The following is a 19,492-nucleotide window of genomic DNA, read 5'->3' on the forward strand; positions in this document are numbered from 1 at the left end:
TGTTTCAATTTTAGTGTAAAGACTTTTATCAATCTTTGAAAATCTAAATATTCAAAACCATGATGATTAATACGAAAAAGGTGTTATAATTTCTATTTTTGGTGTACCATATACCTACACATGTTTTTAGAGTTAGTCGTCTACCGTGTACGACTACGTCATAAGACCAATACTATACAGGGTGATCCAACAAGTATGCTCAACCCCTTTTTTTCTTTAATAATGAAGTTTTTCAAAATCTGATTTTTGGAATCTTTAAATATACTCAAAGACCATATTTTCATATTCTTGAGGTTTGTTCGTGCCACTCGAGGAGTGTCCTGTGGTGATACAAACTTTTATTTTTCAAATGGGAACCCCGCTTTTTTACTGTAAATTATTTAGCGGATAATTTTTTTCAAGAATTTTGATGAATTGAAATCAAAATTCGAACGAGTAGTTCTCTAGTTATTACACATTTTGTGCCGAGGATAATATAGTTAATAATATATAGGGACGAAGGATAATGCTTACACAGTATACGTTGTTATCTATAATCTATACACATAATATAAAATAAAAAGTCATTTTATATTTATTTAGTTAAACACTTAGGTAAATAGCAAGTAAAATCCTTCTTGATTTATTTAGTTATTTTTCTTATTCCATGTGTAAAACTGTATAAGCATATCCCTATAATGAACTATTACCCTTAGTACAAATTGTCCAATAACTAGGAAACCACTCTTTTGAATTTTAATTTCAATACATCAAAATTCTCAAAAAAATTATCCGCTAAATAATTTAAAGAAAAAAAGTGGGGTTCTCATTTGAAAAACAAAGGTTCGTATCACCACAGGACACCCCTTAAGTGGTTCAAAATATCTCAAGAATATGAAAATATGGCTTTTGAGTATAATTAATGATTCCAAAAATCAGATTTTGAAAACTTCATTATTAAACAAAAAAGGGAGGTGAGCATACTTGTTGGATCACCCTGTGTACAATACCAGATGACATTATACTTTAGCGTGCATTTTCTCATGTTATTATTGTGTGTGCAGTGCACGAATGTACGATATCAATACAATTTAAGATTTTATTATATTATGTTGTTTAAGCTTTATAATAAATTAAGCAATATTTACACCAACAACGGGAATAATATAACATAATATCAGTGAAGTATACTTCTCGATGAAATGCAATAGGTATCTGATATTAAATTATACTTTTCTGGATAACGGAAGTGGCAGTGTCTTCCATTTCACCACCAGACCAATGCGTAGTAGGCAGTTGTTATTTGTTATACAGCATGTAAAAATACCGGCCTAAAGGCAATCTAGCTACCTATATAGTATCTCGTTGGCAATCAATATTTTTTCCAGACTTCTATACACTATGTAGGTATATAATAATATAATCTAGATTTATACATAACGCTCCTTTTATTTTATTGCTTAACAATGTTACGAGTCCCAGAGAGATATATACATTTTTGGATATTGAACAAAGTAACAGTGTAACTCATAACTGGTAACTGCGCACGAGCTTATCAGTACGGTTGACCAAAACTTACACACAGAATAATAAGCTGTTAGGGATTATGAAGAAGAAAAAAGAAAAAATGATATTACATAAAATATAATAATTGTAATTTTTGACAACAGTTTTCAGCGTTTGAAACAACACTTGACAAGTATTACTTATACCTACTTAGTTTAAATTTCTACCACAATACTAACATTTTTCTGTTTAATATTAAAATTTAAAAAATAAAATAAGAAACATTCTAATTTGTAATTTGTTTTTTGGTTTTGTTTTACAAAAGTGCCACTAAATATTTAGATAGTATAGGTACATGATACTCGTACATGATTGAGGTGATGTTGAGATTCTGGATATTTTGGTTAACGACGAATTTCCGGTAGGAAACAAAATAATTAACTATCCAATTATTATTGATAATTAAGAAAATGATAATTTGGAAACGATTTATACCAATACTATTCCTTGAGAGAAGTTCAAATTCTAATCTTTTTTTTTATAATTTAAAAGAATATTTACAATCTGTATGCAAAAAAAAACAATAGTTTAATTAAAGTAATATGTGTAAGAATTTTACAGGACTTGGTGGCTTGAGTGAAGTTGACGAGAGTCCATTAATGCTACTTCAGCAAATTCTAAATTCTAATCTATAACTATTAAATTTAGGTAAAACATGGAAATGCTCTACAAAAAATGTGGGAAATTAGTAAAATATCATCAGATTCCGTTATGATTCTATTTTTTTTTTCAAATTTTGACACTTTTACATAGCAGGGAAGTAAACATGTTGTTTATTAATATTTGAGAGTTATTCGTTTCTACAATACAATTTATCGTATATATAATATAGGTACAAATAAATTAAAGATTAACTTGATAATTTCTTTTCTAAAACTCCGATGTTTATATATTTTCTAATTTATGAGTAAACTATCATTTTGCCATACCCTACAGGGTACGATAGATATAATATGACGTGTGATATTTCAGAAAGTTCACTGTATCAACCATCCGACGAACGTTGACATTACACCTCGAACTTCATTTAAGGATAATGAGCAAAACTTTTAGATACCTACTTCAGTCGAATGACTATTATAGTTGGAACTTGAACGAAAAATACCAACCAACTCGGAGAGGAAGCAAATTTCCATTTATTAAACGAAGTACATACTTGACTTAGATGATCATATAATTAATACCCAAATACATAAATAAACCAGATCTCAATTATTAATTTATGGTTAGTAATTCATTAATAGTAATGTATGAAACCCAATAAACATACCACTATTTTTAAATTATGAATATAGTCAATTGTAATATAATTATATTTACACGTATGGTTATAATTGGTAACTTAGGGTTTTTTTCTACCAGGGTAGGTAGTATGTATGCAAACTGAATGCCACAATTTCAGTTAAGCCCAAGTATATTATATTTTATCGGTATTAAACTCATCTCAAAAAATAAAAATTGAAAACAGAGCTCAATTTATAATTATTTTATAAGGTAGAACATTGTAATTTTTAATTTATATAACGACGCACATTATTAGAATTATTTGATAAATTAAAATATTCACCAATACATACATTAATACATCAAACATACGACTGTATTTTATTAATTTTAAATGGGCCTTTTTTTTTATAAAATTCGTTTAGTTGGCCAGCTTTAATTTATAATATAGATATAAATATATAGATTTTAGCAAATAAGAATAAATCAAACTCGCTATTTTCGTCTGCAACGATAAAGGTAGGCCCATCGCAATTTTACCGCATACGATGTTACTTTATATAAGCGCCCATTTCCATTTTTCCAGACAGTATAGGCTAATGCTTTCGGTTCAGTGGATAGCACGGCTATTCCAGAGGGTGAGTTAAGTTCTTACGTCTCTCTCAAAATATGCCACATATAGTATCGTACATACAGACTATGGAGTACAAAGCTAACTAATGTAAATACCGTACACGCAATACGCATACATGTAATGTATATATATTTAATGTCTTGGCAAACATGTTTGCAATGTACCTACCTAAACATTCCTTTATACAAAAACCAGTGGTTAATGCTTTTTACTATTCGATTAGGTACTTTTTTTTATTATTATTATTCAAATGTACCTACATAATATTATTATGATGTTTAATTAATAGCCTTGAAAATGTATCTATATGTATCTATATCCGTAGGCAGCAGGCACTAACCGAAATTAAATTGGTTTTAAGATGACGTACCCACTGTCTGTGTATGTTGTGTAGCGGGATAATGTGCAAACACGGGTAATAACTAATTTTCAAAATAATAATCAAATTCGGGTAATAGATGAACTATCCATTTTTAAACGGATTACATTAGAGGTTAAACATTCTATAATAGGTGGTATACATCCATTTGTACATTTTAACATTTTATAAATAATATTTTTCACTTCAATTATACTTATTAATGTTCACATAATCCAATTATGTATACATTACCTTTCGTACTTTACCCGTAATATTTACATATAAATATTTAGTTACATAATATTACGTATTGAATTATAACAATTCACCGCAAAGGCCCAAACCACGCCGCAAAGTAACCTACAAATAGGTATTATATCATACTACTGTTTACGTGATACTACCAACAATAAATCAAAAATTAATTAATCCTAAAAAATAATATGTCTAAACCAAAATCAAATCTCTTTTGCACCCTTTTACTTCTATGAAATCTTATATTCTATATTTTTGGTAGACTTTTACATTTCCGTGGACTTACACATGTGTGTAATAAATAATCAGTGTTGGAATTAATATATATGATATGTTGAGTTTTAAAAAAATGTGATTATTTAGGTATTCTACAATTTTGAATCATAAGGTTTTAACTTGAAATAATTGTACACTGTTTATTTGACTATATGTTTAATATTAAAAAATGTAATAATAACTAATAAGTCAAATAAAAAAGTCACTATACATGATAAATACAAATAAATAATATTTTTTTTGTTTAATCTACATGATTTTTATGTATACAAATAATAGTACCTAACTAATAACGTAATCATATAATACTGTCAAAAAATTTAAGTTACACATAATACATAATATTATAATATCTCAGGTACCCATATTAGTATATTATTATATAATATGTGAACAGTGAAGATTTCATACTGCAACCAGTTTAATAAGTTTTAATAAAAGAAAAAATAATTTTTACTTGACTTTTAGTTGTTTCCTAGAATATAGGTGATACCAAATAAATTGTTAGAAACAAAAATCAAACCTTTAAGTTAACATTTTTATCCATATTAACTTTTAAACTTATAGAATTAAATATATTATACTTAACGTACTTAAGGTTGGCTTAACTTATAAGCTATTGACCGGGCTATAGTTATAATTTACAATTAATAAAGTTAATTGCATTTTTTATTTTAACTTGTCAACCTTTGAATAATTACATTCCAACTGATATGTAAAATCAAAATTCGTCAAAAATCATCACTTATTATTTCATTACAAAGGACTCGAACGATTAAAAATAAATTTAAATCAACACACATTTCTATAGGTACCAACACAGATACAATTATTGCCACCTACGTTTATAGCGTTTATTATAAAAGCACATAACATATTATTTCTCATAAATAATATATTTTATAGTATGTAATTACATTTTTTTTCGTATGAGAATTATAAATCAAATTTAATTATATAAAAGCAACAATTCTAATTTGTCAAAAGAATTATTATTACATGCAATTTTCACACATTAACACAGTTTCGTAGAACAGTATTAATTGCGAGAACCTAACGATTTTAGACGAAACATTTTACTTTGTATAAATCCGTATCATTTATATTTATTTTATACATTTACACATATGCACAACTATACATAAACACACATAATATTATGTAGTGTACATAATCATTAATTGACACACGAAACAATATTTTTTCAAGTCGTATAAACATAAGCATAGCAGGAAACCGCGGTTTCCGCAGACTCATGTTTTTTGGAAACACGGGTAGTTTTGGATTGTGTACAATATGTACAAACTTTAATGAGCGCTCCAAAAAACTGATGACACCACAGAACATTATACAAATTTAACGTTCGTGTGTGATTGCGCTGAATATTTTTCGGTCAATATAATGTATAATATATATATATATATAAGTGTACATCTATGTACCATGTTACATGGGTAACATAATAACATGTTAAAAACATTTACACGTGAATTTAAACCCTCGACCATTTAATAATAATATTTTAGATATTAAAAAGGAAACGATAATAATGTAATTATAATTTTAGGTAGTGACACTAGGCGATATTGAATTAAAAATGATCTCAGACCTTATAGTGGTATAACACTATCATTAGCTTATTTTGTTAAATCCAAAAAAGAAACAAATATAATTTTGTTTTAATGAATGAGAAACCAAACAGTATTGTTTAATAATTAATTGAAAACTCCGTCTAATACATTTTAACTTTAAAAATACACTACATATCTTTAAGTAAATAATTATAGAATTATTTTAGTAGTCCAACAATTTATATTGTTAAATAAGTAATATGTATTACCTTCGTCTTTTAACTCTTCTAGTAATACGAAATAATTATGAGCAATTAGTTTACAACTCTCAACTCTGTCTTATAAATAAGAATAAAATAAAACAAAACTAAAATTTCAAAAAAGTTTACAAATTGCATGGTACAAGTACTTAAGGATAATTTTTTTTGGAACTCTAAAAGTTAAATGTAGGTACCAACGAATAACAATTTTTAAATTAAAAAAAAATACCTAAACCATTATTCTTGGTTTAATATATAATTTCAAAATTTTAACTTAAAATGTGAGTAAAAAAATAACTGGGTTATATAATTTTTAAATTTGTTGGTACAGTATGAAATATTTTTGGGAATCCTTGTTTTAAATTTTCGATCCTTACTTATAAAAATTTAACATTTTATAATATTTTAACTACAAAATAATTTTAACATTTCCAAGATTTTGATAAATTTTTATCAAAATTTAAACTTAAATATTTTTTTTAAAAAACTATATATTTCTCAACTATTATTATAATTATTTATAGATATTTATAGAATGAAAAACTAAAAAATTTCAAATGTTAAACAAAACTCAAAACGAAACAAAATATTTATAAAACTCGATTACGTATAGGAAATGATAAAATAAACATTTGATGAACGTTCCTACAAAATAATAATAGTTTTTGAATAATAGTTGTATGAGAATTTTCGGGTAGGTATTCAATGTCAAAAATATATCAACTTCAAACGCTCTAAAAAATATATTTTACTTTTTTTGTTAAATGCAGGAAAATTAAAGGTTAATCTTTACAAAAATTTCAATTCTTAGATGTACTAGCACATTTTTTATGAATTTCTAATACGAAATAGTTTGACAATTTTTGTGATTTTGATAAATTTTAATTTCCGGCGCTCATTATTTTGGATTCACACTCAACTTTTTTTTAATTATTACATTTTCTAATTTTTTGAATAATCGAAAGTTTTTATATCAACAATAATTTTAAAAAACGTATAATATGCAAAATTGTCCTGTGCTTATAAATAGCTCAAAAAGAATCACAATATTTCGAAAATTGTATGGTAGATAGAAATTACTAATATGAAAATTGCATGTATCAAAGATTAGGTAGGTTACACTAAAAAACAAAATTCATTTTTTTTGAAAACTGATTTTGAGTAAAATCTTACTTTTTATTCTTAGGATTTATCTATCTTAGTTTTTAATAAAAAAAACCCATCGATGTAGGTTTATTCAAAACATTCAGCTCAAGATCTACAACTTTTGAAAAAAAACACGTTTCAAACGATCAAAATATTTTTTTTGGTTTTTTAGTCAACTCTGGAAATATCCGAGCTTGGTATAAAAAAATATCAAAAGCTGCGTTACTTCAGCAATGTCTGGTTGTCCATGTTCACATATTTCGAATGTAGCAGTAAGCATTAGGTATGTGAATGGAATGCAATATTTCAAATCATTACCTAATATATAACACAGTTCGCACAATATATGAAAACAATAACTGTATCAGTTGAGTTCCACCCACCTTCTTTTATTTTTCTCAATTCGAGCACTGAATATGAATTACGTGACCATGATATTTATCACAAACCACATTATAATTAAGTACAATTTTGTCTATACTATTTTATAAAATTGTCTAAATAAAAAGAAAGTCTTATAAATAAAAAATAAATAACTATTTAATGCTTATAAAAAATATATATATTGTTTATTGATTGTTCATATAGAACAATAAATTAGTCTCAGTTTATTCTGTGTCTTATTTAAATAACTTATCCACAAACCTATTTCATACCTTTAATTTATTATTTTTAATATTTGCCATTATATTTATTTTTAGACTAATATTACGGATATTTAAGAAAATTTTATTTCGTTTTTTTTTACTGACGATGTACATTCCAAACATAAATGTTTCATATATTTTACTTAGGTACTATTTTCAATTTTCTTTTTTTTTTTTTTTAACTCATCCACACGTTTCATTGTTGATAAATATTTGAAATTGGTGTACTTGTTTAAATAGAAATTAGCCTCCTTCCGTAGCATATTAATTTCGTTCATAAGTTTCGTGTTTTCTTCCATTGTTGAATAATAAAATTCGTTTTTCTTGCCAGATGCGTTCAACTCATCTTTCAGACTACTAATACGATGTTTCAAAAAATCATCCTGCTTTAAAAACTCTTCCCTCCCTTTTATTTCCTTTTCTTTGATCTCACTAATCGCAGTGTCTCCTATGTTTTTATTGTAAAAATCCTAAACAATATTCATGCATTTTATTTTTTAACTCCAAATAACCATTAGACTTACCGTTAGTAATCTTTTGTTTTCAGATGCATTATGAAAATACTGAGAAGCCGCACGTATGTCAATTTCCATTTGTTTGATATTTTTTGTCATATTATCAAAACTTAGTCTTTTTTTTTTTAATTCGACTTTGGTGTCATATCTCCTTTTTATTAAATCTTCCAAAAGTATATTTAAACGCTTCAAAGAATTAATATCTTCTTCGAGTTTAATATCTATCTGCATACAAATATATACAAAAGATAATCATATAGTATTTAGAATAGCTGCCTGAACTACATAATAATGTCAATCATTAATAATATAGGTAAAAAAAATTGTAATTACTTGATCATTAGAATTTTTCATATTTTGTATTTCTAACTCTAATGGCTCGGTGGTTTGTTCTAATTCAATAATATCTTCCTTGAGCATATTTAAATCTTTTACAAATAGTGACATTTGTTGCTTAACATCTAGAATCTGGGAATCTTTTTGCGGTATAATATCTTTGGATTGTTTCAGTAACCGTGTCAAAACAGAAATTCTATGTTTTTTTTTAGTAGCCGCCAGCTTTAATTCTTCCATATCATTTTCGAGGAGTGCCGCTGATTGCCTTAGTTCCTCGATAGTTATAGTATGCCTTAACAATATTTATAATTGATTAACAATGCGCTTATACAGTTATATATTTTATTAACACGTACTAAATACATACAAATTATATTTAATCTTTTCCTCCGCTAAGGTACTCATAGTTTTTGAATATAAGTCATTCATATTATTCAGCTTATCACTGATTTTTTTTTTTATACTGAAAATATTGTCATCTACATTGTTTTCAGTATCACCCACCAACATTTTTGTGATATTTTTTTCATTAATTAGTTTTTCCTTCGACTAAGAACAAATGCAATAATTATTTTAGATTTCTTAACACACACTATTATAATAGTAAATAATATCATATACTTGTAGTATTTCTTCAATTTTTTCTCTAAGTTGCTTTTCGTAGTTACTTGATGCCTCCTGTAATTCTTGATCTACAGCATCTTGCCGAGCTTCTAAATTTCTAATTTACCGTAATAAATTATAATATTATAGTGTAATAAATCATAAAAAATTACTTTTTTAACCCAGAAGTTAATACAAATCCCTTGTTTTCAAGAATTGAAAATTTTTTGTATTTCTCTACTAATTTTTTATTATAATATGATTCTAAATTGACTATAGTCTGCTCATTTGTTTCAATTAATTGGTTTAACTCAACTTTGAGTTTACTTATCAATTTTTTTTGTTTTTCTTGTTCCTCCTTAAATCATTTATATATTAATATTGTATCATTTTGAATATAGAAGTTATATTACTTCATTTTTTTTAATGGTTTCATAATATAGTGTCGTGTTTGCTATGTTTATATCTTTAATTTCCTGTTCTTTTGCTTTAATAGTTGTATTTACATTAATTGTATTTTCTGTCTCCAATTTATTCACCGCTGTTTCAATTTTTTTGATATTTTCATGCAATTGATCGTACTGCAACAAGTTGACTAATATGTCATCAGTATATTCAAGTGGTATATCAATCTTCCCTGTTTTATTTGTTGTGTTTTTCACTTCCCATACACATATATTCGAATCTTCTGAACAAGAAACCAAAACTGAGCCGTCTGTTCCCAAACACATCTTAACGAATAAGTACATGTCGGGTAAATGAAAAATTGTTTAATCACATCGCAATAATAATACATGTTTATTTATATTTATTACATCAAAAGAAAATTATTTTATTGTTTCATAAACAATGAAAATTGAATGAAAAACTCGTTGCTTTTTATAAATCACGTATTTTTTATGTAATTGTCTTGTGTGCTTAAAATATTTTGAATTTAGATGGTTTTTAAAATTATTATTATATAGTGTATTCTTCATTGTAAGGTGTATTCCGAATATTATCCATTAAACTTAATTAAATGGTTCAATATTTTTACTTTACAAAAACACTCAAATTTTTCTAATTTTCACTTAGATTATGATAATTTTTATTCCAGACTACTTACGTTTAATTAAAAAAAAATTATAATACCAAATTATTTGCCATTGAAAGCAATGGTATCCTAGGACATACCTAACATACCTTCTTGATGCTATGACTGTGGATTTTAAATTCTTTGTATTCGATTTGAACTCCCATAGGTAATATTACGGTCAATATAACTCCATTTTCGGATGCTATGAATAAAATCAAATCTGACTTAGAAATGGATATTGCATTCAATGGTGTTCCATAAAAGTTCACTTCACGTTTGACCTTAAATAAGAAGTTAGTATGTATAATATTTAACACAGTTTAGACATCTAATATAAAGTTTCTTTAAATTACAATGACGCCACACTGCAAATTTATTGAAATTATTGATCATTGAAAACTTAAATAATAGAAAGATTTGGTATTTGAATTTGTCTAAATCACTATCCACTAATTTTCGAGTATATCTACCAATTTGTAAAACTTAAAAAGATAACACTGTCTACACTTCGCTTGTGTCAATTCTAGGGATATTTAAATTTGAAGCTTATTTTTTGTATAATATTATTTTATATCATGTTATTTAAATTGAACATTATTTACATAGCACAAAATATGATGCCAACATTTAGTAGAAAACCATAACGTTGTTTTCATTTACAATATGAAATAAAAATGGGTAGGTACAAGAAGAAAATATTTTGGTTCAATGCAGTGCGTTACCAGATATTATTGTTGAGATGCCACATTTTAAAGCAACATCTTCATAAACGGAAGGTAAATAAAATTGAAAACCTTTCGATCGAAGACTTCTTTCAAACTGCCGTCCTTGGCAATGACGAATAATTGATTAACGTCTTGTGCAACTGCCAAATCTGTATAAGCCGCTCCCGAGTAGGGAGCGATGTGGGTGAGTACATTTCCGGTTTTTGTGTCAAATGTGCATATGGCACCAACGATGTCGTAAGCGACTATGTTCATGTCGTGATTGCACCAGACCAATTTTTCAATCTGGCCAGAGTTAAGTTTGCATCGTATAAATGGTTAGTATAATAGTTAAATAGACCTATATAGTACTTCTGTTATAACTATAGAATAAGGACTTTCGTATACCATTTGTACTAAGTATGCCCTTATGTACTAAAAAAAACTATTGAAACGTCCTTAATATGCACAAAAAAAAAAAAAAATTAAAATAATACCTAGATAATATAGATAGAAAATGTTATTGATTTGGAAAATATAATATTGTATTTAAAAACCATTCTATAAAAAAAATAGAAAATTGTATCACCATTTCAGTTTCATATTTGTATTAATGTATAATGACGTACTGCTATTTATGACGAATTTGTATGGTATTTTATTTTATTTTCTACTAGTTCTAAACGAAGCATGATCAGATTGAAATCAATAAAAATGTGAATTACCATTTAACGCAGAATAAATGTACAAAATTATATTTCCCATTTTTCTGACTAATTTTTAATTTTATATTATTTTTAATTTTCAAATTTGTAAGTATAATGCATTTAGCACGTTAATACATTTTAGAAATTAAAAAAAAACATAGTAATATTATTTTTTATTTTTCAACAAAACTGAATTCGATCACGTTTTTATAGTTTTTTTTTAAGCCTTTTTAAAATATTTTTATAGTTTTATTTCTTTATTTTAAAATATGATTTTTATAATTTTTAATGTTTCAAAATTCGTACTTTACTTTACTCAATATTTTATTCTCGTTTCATAAATACATGTAATACTTACTGGCCCCAAGTGACCATGGCACGAAAAACATTTAACGAACAATAGCGAACAGTATACATCTATGGCACCTGGTTTAGCCACGGCGAACTTGTGACCGGACCCGCTGAACGTGACCGCTGTACAGTTCCTGATTTTGAAGATTTTCAACGGCACCAGATCGTCCATCTGAACCATCTGGAACGCTATGTGGTCCGAAAACGCTGTTACGGAATACAGACCGGTGGGGTGCATTGAAACGACGCACACCTGTTTTGGGTAGTGTTTAGACAGTAGCAACGTGCACTGCACATAGTCCCAGACTTTGATGGTGTAATCCAACTTGCCACATGTCATCAGAAATGGTTTCCACAAGCTCGTCGATAAGCTCTCCACGGGGCCATGGTGCATGTCCACGCCAAGTGGTCCTGGTGTGGTGGGCAAACTCTGACAGACAAACAGAAAAACACCAAACCCGTGGTGTGAAATGCATTCATTTTCTACTCAGGTAAAACAATAGCAGCACTATATGTATAGACCTTATGGTGCTTATGCTAGTTATGCTATTGGTATACATATTACATTGATTATATATTTATATCGTATTAATATTATATATTTATACTACGATTAATAGGACCCGGATGTTGGTGAATTTATTTTTCAGAACGCCTTAGATGATGCTTCATCCTTCCTTTTTAGTTAAAAATGTTTCTCAGAGTAGTATACAAATTTAAAAAACTAATTTTTTACTATTTCCCATATTTTGAAATAAATAGGCACTGGTTTATTTTATTTAATTTACGGTTTATGATTTGTTTTTTTAGGTAACTCGTTAGGCTTTTACATTGGAAGTTTACAGTTTTTGAATTCGAATCACCTATAATAGATTCAATTCTTACATTTTACCTCATCAACAAAACACATTTTTAGTTCGATCTTATTGAATGTCTGCATGAATCCTAAACATTAATTTTAGAATTATAGAAAAATTATTTTAACTAAATATTTTGATGTATTTTCAAATCAATTGATATAAATATTGAACGCTACAGTAATCAAAGTAAAAAAGGATTTTTCAAATATTTCTAGATTTTGAACACGATTCGTGTACATGGGATAAATATAAGAAGAAAATGGGGAAAAGTATACACCTGAATCACAGGGTTCGAAAGATTTTCTAGCAAAACGAAAAAGTCTTATAATTTTTAGCAGCACCGAGATTTCATCACTATACCTAGTCGTTCCTACGCCGGGCCTTATAAATATTTCCGTGATAACGCCGACCGCAATAGTAATGTATAAATATATTTGCATACAAGCATTGTTGTCGATACGTCGTCGTTTTCATCCAGCTGAGATAGAAGTGCCTGATACAGTTGAGGCCGTTTCGTGATGAACGTCAATATCTTGCCGTTGGGGCTAATGCACGCGCTCTCTATGTAATGCATCGGTAACTCGCCCTTTACTTCTTCCTGCTGCAAATACCGATACTCTTCCTTAATGAACACGTCGGTTTTCTCGTATCTGCGAAAATGAAAACCAGCTTATCCCGTGAACGGTGTCTTATAATTCAATGTAGTACTCGGAGGCTTCATCATTTTTTAGGTAGAGCCTCACCTGACATTTTCAGGTAAATAATACTCAAAAAGTATACGTCTATTGGCTCCCCGATAGCACATATTTCGGTAGTAATTTTTAACTTATTTATGATTTTATTTGAGAAAAAAATCATCTTTACGCTGTTTAATAATATGAATCGTGAATTATTATTTTGTATACTGTATAGTATCATTTCGTGTTTATTGCCAAAAATAGAGATAAACCGATAATAAATGTACGAAATAATTATTAAGTAAACAAAAAATTGGTATTGTCTGTACTGTGTGTGTATATCTAACCTTCGTCCTTCGTCCGTTTTCCTGAAATGATAAATGGTAAAGTCACCAACCAATAGCACCAGACCAGATTCGAATGTAAAACAGCTCCGGATTACGTCTTTTCGCGATAAATTAGCGGGTTTCGTGGTCAAAGACAAATAGACCTCTGTCATTATCGTTGTCACGTCGATTTCACTGATCGCATCAACACGGTACAAAGCTTGCAGCTCGCCGTTCTTGAACAGAATGACGTTGCCGTCAGTGGTGCCCGCCAGACATCTGTACACCCACATAATGCATACAATCGATAAAAATCAAGCAAGTTAACGCCTGGGTGTCCGGGTAAGAGCAAGTTTACAGGAGTGACTATATGAATGTCAGAAATAAAAGTATTTAGTTATTGTTAACTACACGTCTGCATCACATGAATAGTTTGAAACTTTTTACATTTGACTTCACATATAGATATCATGTATGGTTTATGATGATTATCCATATTCAATATGTCTATGGTATACTTGTATAAGAATTAAAAATGTAGATAAAGTTGGCTAACATCAAAATAAAATAAGATAATTAATCTATTATTATTATTATTATTTATTTTTGTTGCATGTATTGCCGTAAGCGCTTTCCACTAAGAATTGAGCTGGATGAAATGTTTAAAAACGCTGATCAGTATCCATCGGTTATTACTAATTACATTTTATTATATACGCATGGACGTTACACGTATTTAGTACCTGTCTCCGCACAACCAACAGACGCATGTAAAGTGTATGCCATCAGCTTCGCGGAAACCATATTGCTGCCAGTCCGTCTCGGCTTTGGTCATCAACCGGAACAACTCTTTGCCTACGAAACAGCATATGGCAGTGTCGATCGGGTTCAACGCCATCTGCAAAAACGAAAGAGACAATAATAATTATGATATAGTTCAATTATAATAAGACACGTGATAGGTATAGTGCTATTGCGTTATGCACTGCAAATTTCAATCGATCAGGGCTGGGATTTAGGATGAACCATAGGTGAAAAATTGTTTACAAGCCAATAAGCAGGGTGTACATTTTTTTACTCTTAAATTTATAATAATCAATGTTTACTCTAATAACTTTGATCGACTGAAATAAATTAAGTATTGGCTCCTTTCGGAATCTAAAAAATAACTACCTTTAGGTATAGTATTAATATAAATGTAATGATGGCTCGAAACGCTGTTTTTATTTTTTACCAAGTAAAAACCTTGCAAAATGTGCCATCACACACATTGACACACATTTTTCAAAATTCATAACTCACGTCGGATACGGGGCCATCGATCCTCACGAACGTTTCGACCGTCGAGTTTCTCCAGCTGTAATAGTACAACGTGCAGTCCGACCCGCCATGGCCGCCGACGACGAGGGCCGCCACGAAGATGTTGTCCCACAAAAACTGAATTTTAGAGAACCGCCGCTGGTAGGTCTTTTGCGATCCGTCGTCTTCATTTTCGCCGTCTTCACCACCGTCGTTGTAGTCCGGCTCCTGGAACACGTGCTTCAAGTCCAGCGTGCGCAGATCGTAAATGCTGACCACCGGCCTCGCGCCGCCGCCGCCGCCGCCGCCGTCCACTGCGTCTTTCTCGTCTACCGTCGCCACAGCCAACACGTGGCTGCAAGTCATTCAGTCGGGTACTTAGGAAGAATCTAATTAGTACTTAAACTTGTTGAAGCCTGCAGGGTTTCCAATCGTCCTACATTAAGCGGGACTGTCCTACATATCCTATTTGATTTGTACAACTTCCTAGTTCCAATAATGCTTTGAACTTTTTGTAGGACAATATCCTACATTCCTACATTTCACAACACACCTATTTATATTTCATATTTGTATAACTATTATTTTTTGAATTGCATCAATTTATCCTTAGTGACTAATTGTATGGGTAAATCTGTCCACAAAAATACTAACTACCAAGGTGGTCAACATCTAATTTTATTTAAATGTCATAACTTATAATTTAAAATATTGTTTATAACTATTGTTCATTTTGTATGGTAATTTTAAATATTTAATTATGTATTTAGACACTATTAAGTGTAAATTTACTTTACACAATGTAAGATATCTGATATACTGTTCGTTGAATTTTCTAAGTCAGAAGCATCAATAAGGCATAAGCTATAATGTCTAATTTAATAAAGGTTATATAAATTAAATGTAAATTAACTAACTAAATTAATTTTTTTGTTAGTTATCATTTTATAATATAAAATGGATATGAAAAAATTGTCCTACATTACAGTTTGAAAGTTGGCATTCCTATTGTAAGCAGTGATGATCGAGGTAATTAAAAATGACTATCGGCGTATACGTATCGCGATATCGGATATACTATACATTATGCATACCGATACCAACCAACTATAAATAATCGTCTATGGAGTATCGCCTTGCTATTAGATACTATCAAGATACCTACTTGATAATTACAATTTCACTAACTTAATAATAAATACTTGCAGTTACGTATCTAGTATTCTAGTGTCTAGTTGGGATTGGGATAGAAGAGGGGAACGCCTCGGGAGACATTAGATTTTTATATTGTCCATCTTCTGTTAATGAACAATTATTATATAAATTGACTACATATTTTTTTATCAATAATCTTCTAAGATTATAACACTAAGCCAGCGGTTCCCAACTCATGGGCCGCGGCCCACTTGTGGGCCTCGAGCAGTCTGGTACTAGACCGTGAACCGTATAAATATATATTTTTAAAATAATATTATTATGTATTTTAAGTATATACCTAATAATATTTCTGGTTATAATATTTATCAATATTATGTACACTCTGTAGTGTCAAATTATTTTATAATTAACTCTTAATATAAGAATTAACTGACTGTTGAAAGTGATTTAATTCTAAAAACATGCAGTTTTCATCCCGATCTTGACTCTCGTGAAGAACACGTAATGTCAAAAATCTCATTAAATTGATTAACTTGTGACGAAGTTTAATAAAGTGTTTTTCATGATGAACAATTGATTTTTTAATTATTTTTAGTTCTAACAACTGACGTTTATATATATATATTTAAGCATTCATATATGGGTGAGCTATTTGTGGGCCTGAAAGATTTTTTTACTAAATCGGTTGTCCCCACAACTAAAAAGGTTGGGAACCGCTGCACTAGGCTATGGCACCACGGCTATAGACAAGATTTATAGATAATGATGATGATAACCGATCAGTTTTATATATTTCCTTCAAAGCTAGTAAAAAAATAATGTAAACTGTAAATATTTATTACTCCGTAATTAGTGGATAATAAACAAACCTACTTTATGTTTGTTACTAATTTATAGACATAACATAATGCACCAGCAGGCAGCAAGGATAGCAATAACATACATTTCGTTATTACGAGTGATCAACGTAAGGTAAACTCCGCGACGTGTTTGGTAGGTAGAAGAAGTCAAATAATTTTTGTAGTGAAGGAGGAGGAAAACAATAGCACCGTGGAGTCAAATTTATAAGTACATCCCTGGATACTCGATATAAGCCCCAAAATAATATCGATGATGTTTATTTTTAAAATATATTTCACCAATATACAAGTAGCCTTAAAGAGTTTTATTTTAAAAGAAAATGAAAATGAAATCATTGACTGAATGACTGAATTTAATCATTTTATAATTGTAGCAATCTATTCCCCACAATATTTCAGGGTTAATGTTGATGATTTATAGTCTAAGCTATTATTTATAATTATAAACTTATAAATATAGGTAAGAAGAAAAAATCATAATCCTCTGAATATAGAAATATTCTAACTGCAAACGCAGATAAAAAATTATGGTTGGCTTACGCTTCATTTTTTTTTTTTTTTTGTAATTCAAGTAATAACAACTTGGCATGACAATAATTCAAATTCAAAACATTGTGAAAATAATTGATATATAAAATACGCTAATATTATAAACATTTTTGTGAACATTTTAAGTAGAAGATACTGCTATTTGTTTTTTGACTACAATAAAATAAGAAAAACTAAAAATTCTCATTTTTCCATATTTTGTATAGATTTTACACTATTTTTTTTATGTGTCTGTCATCGCCTTTTAGAGTAATGAATAATAAAAATATTTCATTCATTTAACTAAGATTTAATGTCAACTTTTTTGTCAAAACAAAGAGCTTAGGTATCAAAATACTTAGAAGGTGATTTTTTGATAATATAATATAAAAGCAGTGTTATTTACATTTTATATTTTGAGCAAAATGATAAATGCGTACGTAGATTTTACAATGATGTGTTTTTATTTTTTGATTGTAGAAAAAATACTTTGGCTTTCAACTTTGAAGTTGGTTTCTAATAGAAAATCGGATTTAGTTGGTACAATTTCGTAGGTTAGGTACCTATGTGGCTATGTGTGCCTTATCATACTACAAACATACTTGTTATTGTTCAAGTCCATGGCCGTGATGACTTTTCGCGGTCCTTCGGTCAGGTTGATGAATCTCTGCGTGTTAGTCTTCACGTCGTAGATGACAATGACCGACATGGCCGGGTACACGATCACGTCGTTTTTCCAGTACAGACAGTTCCCCGAAATGTTGCTGTTTAGGCCGAACACAAACTTGGGCTCAATCTCCAGGGACGGCGTAGAGCCGAAAAACATGCTCGCGGTCATTGCCAGGCCGGTGTTGCAGACCTTTTTTCAGGGGTCACAACCTATATTGCACGTACCTATATATAGATGTATAGAGGTGCCTTCTGTCGTCGAGATCGCAGAAATATCCGAGGAGTCTACGATATAATAATATAATATATTATGCTGGAATGATAATTGTACGTTTTGTACGCCGTTTGGTTTCCACGACGCCGAGTCGTTACTAAGTAGTTTTTTGCTGTTTTTTTTTTCTAGTGCGATCACGTTAGATAGATAGACATAGATTTTATAATTTTTTGTCATCTTGTCGGTCAGATATAGAATTTTTACATTTAATACAATGAATGTCTGGGCCGGATAAAGGGCTGTCTTTTATGACGCAAGCTAAATTTAGTAAGTAGGTACCTAGTGTACGAATGCACAGTGCTTGTTAATCGATACCTACTTAGTACTTTTTTGTATCGGCGTTCAGGCTTGAATATTCTATTCTTTTTCAATTTTTTTTCTACACTGGATCGAATTTTAAAGTATTGAATAAAATAATAGTCATTACTATTATTATTTTTTATCGTTTACATGTTACACTACTAACAATAAATAATTACTTTTTAGCCTTGTTTTTAGGTAGGTATAAGTCACAAAATCACTAAGAATGTAGAATCCATAGACCTATGTATAATATAGTTATGTTTAAATTCAAGAAAAAAAATGTTTTATTAAATGTTTTATTTATTTTTAACAATAATTGGACTGTCGT

General features: G+C 29.1%; 1 protein-coding gene across 1 annotated transcript; it reads right to left on the reverse strand.

The window, feature by feature from the left end:
• Window positions 1–8,080: 8,080 nt before the first annotated feature.
• LOC111039457 (cilia- and flagella-associated protein 57-like) lies at window positions 8,081–18,824 on the reverse strand (the record flags this gene model as incomplete). Its single annotated transcript, XM_022322994.1, has 15 exons — window positions 18,521–18,824; window positions 15,376–15,727; window positions 14,817–14,971; window positions 14,095–14,352; window positions 13,513–13,720; window positions 12,218–12,640; window positions 11,243–11,458; window positions 10,556–10,729; window positions 9,787–10,104; window positions 9,547–9,731; window positions 9,392–9,491; window positions 9,138–9,319; window positions 8,768–9,062; window positions 8,444–8,659; window positions 8,081–8,389 (listed from the first exon to the last, which is right to left on the reverse strand). Coding segments are annotated over exons 1-15 (3,627 nt in total), but the record flags the coding sequence as incomplete, so codon positions are not given.
• Window positions 18,825–19,492: the final 668 nt, after the last annotated feature.

Source organism: Myzus persicae, unplaced genomic scaffold (assembly GCF_001856785.1).
Source record: "Myzus persicae strain clone G006 unplaced genomic scaffold, MPER_G0061.0, whole genome shotgun sequence".
NCBI classification, from domain to species: Eukaryota; Metazoa; Arthropoda; class Insecta; order Hemiptera; family Aphididae; genus Myzus; species Myzus persicae.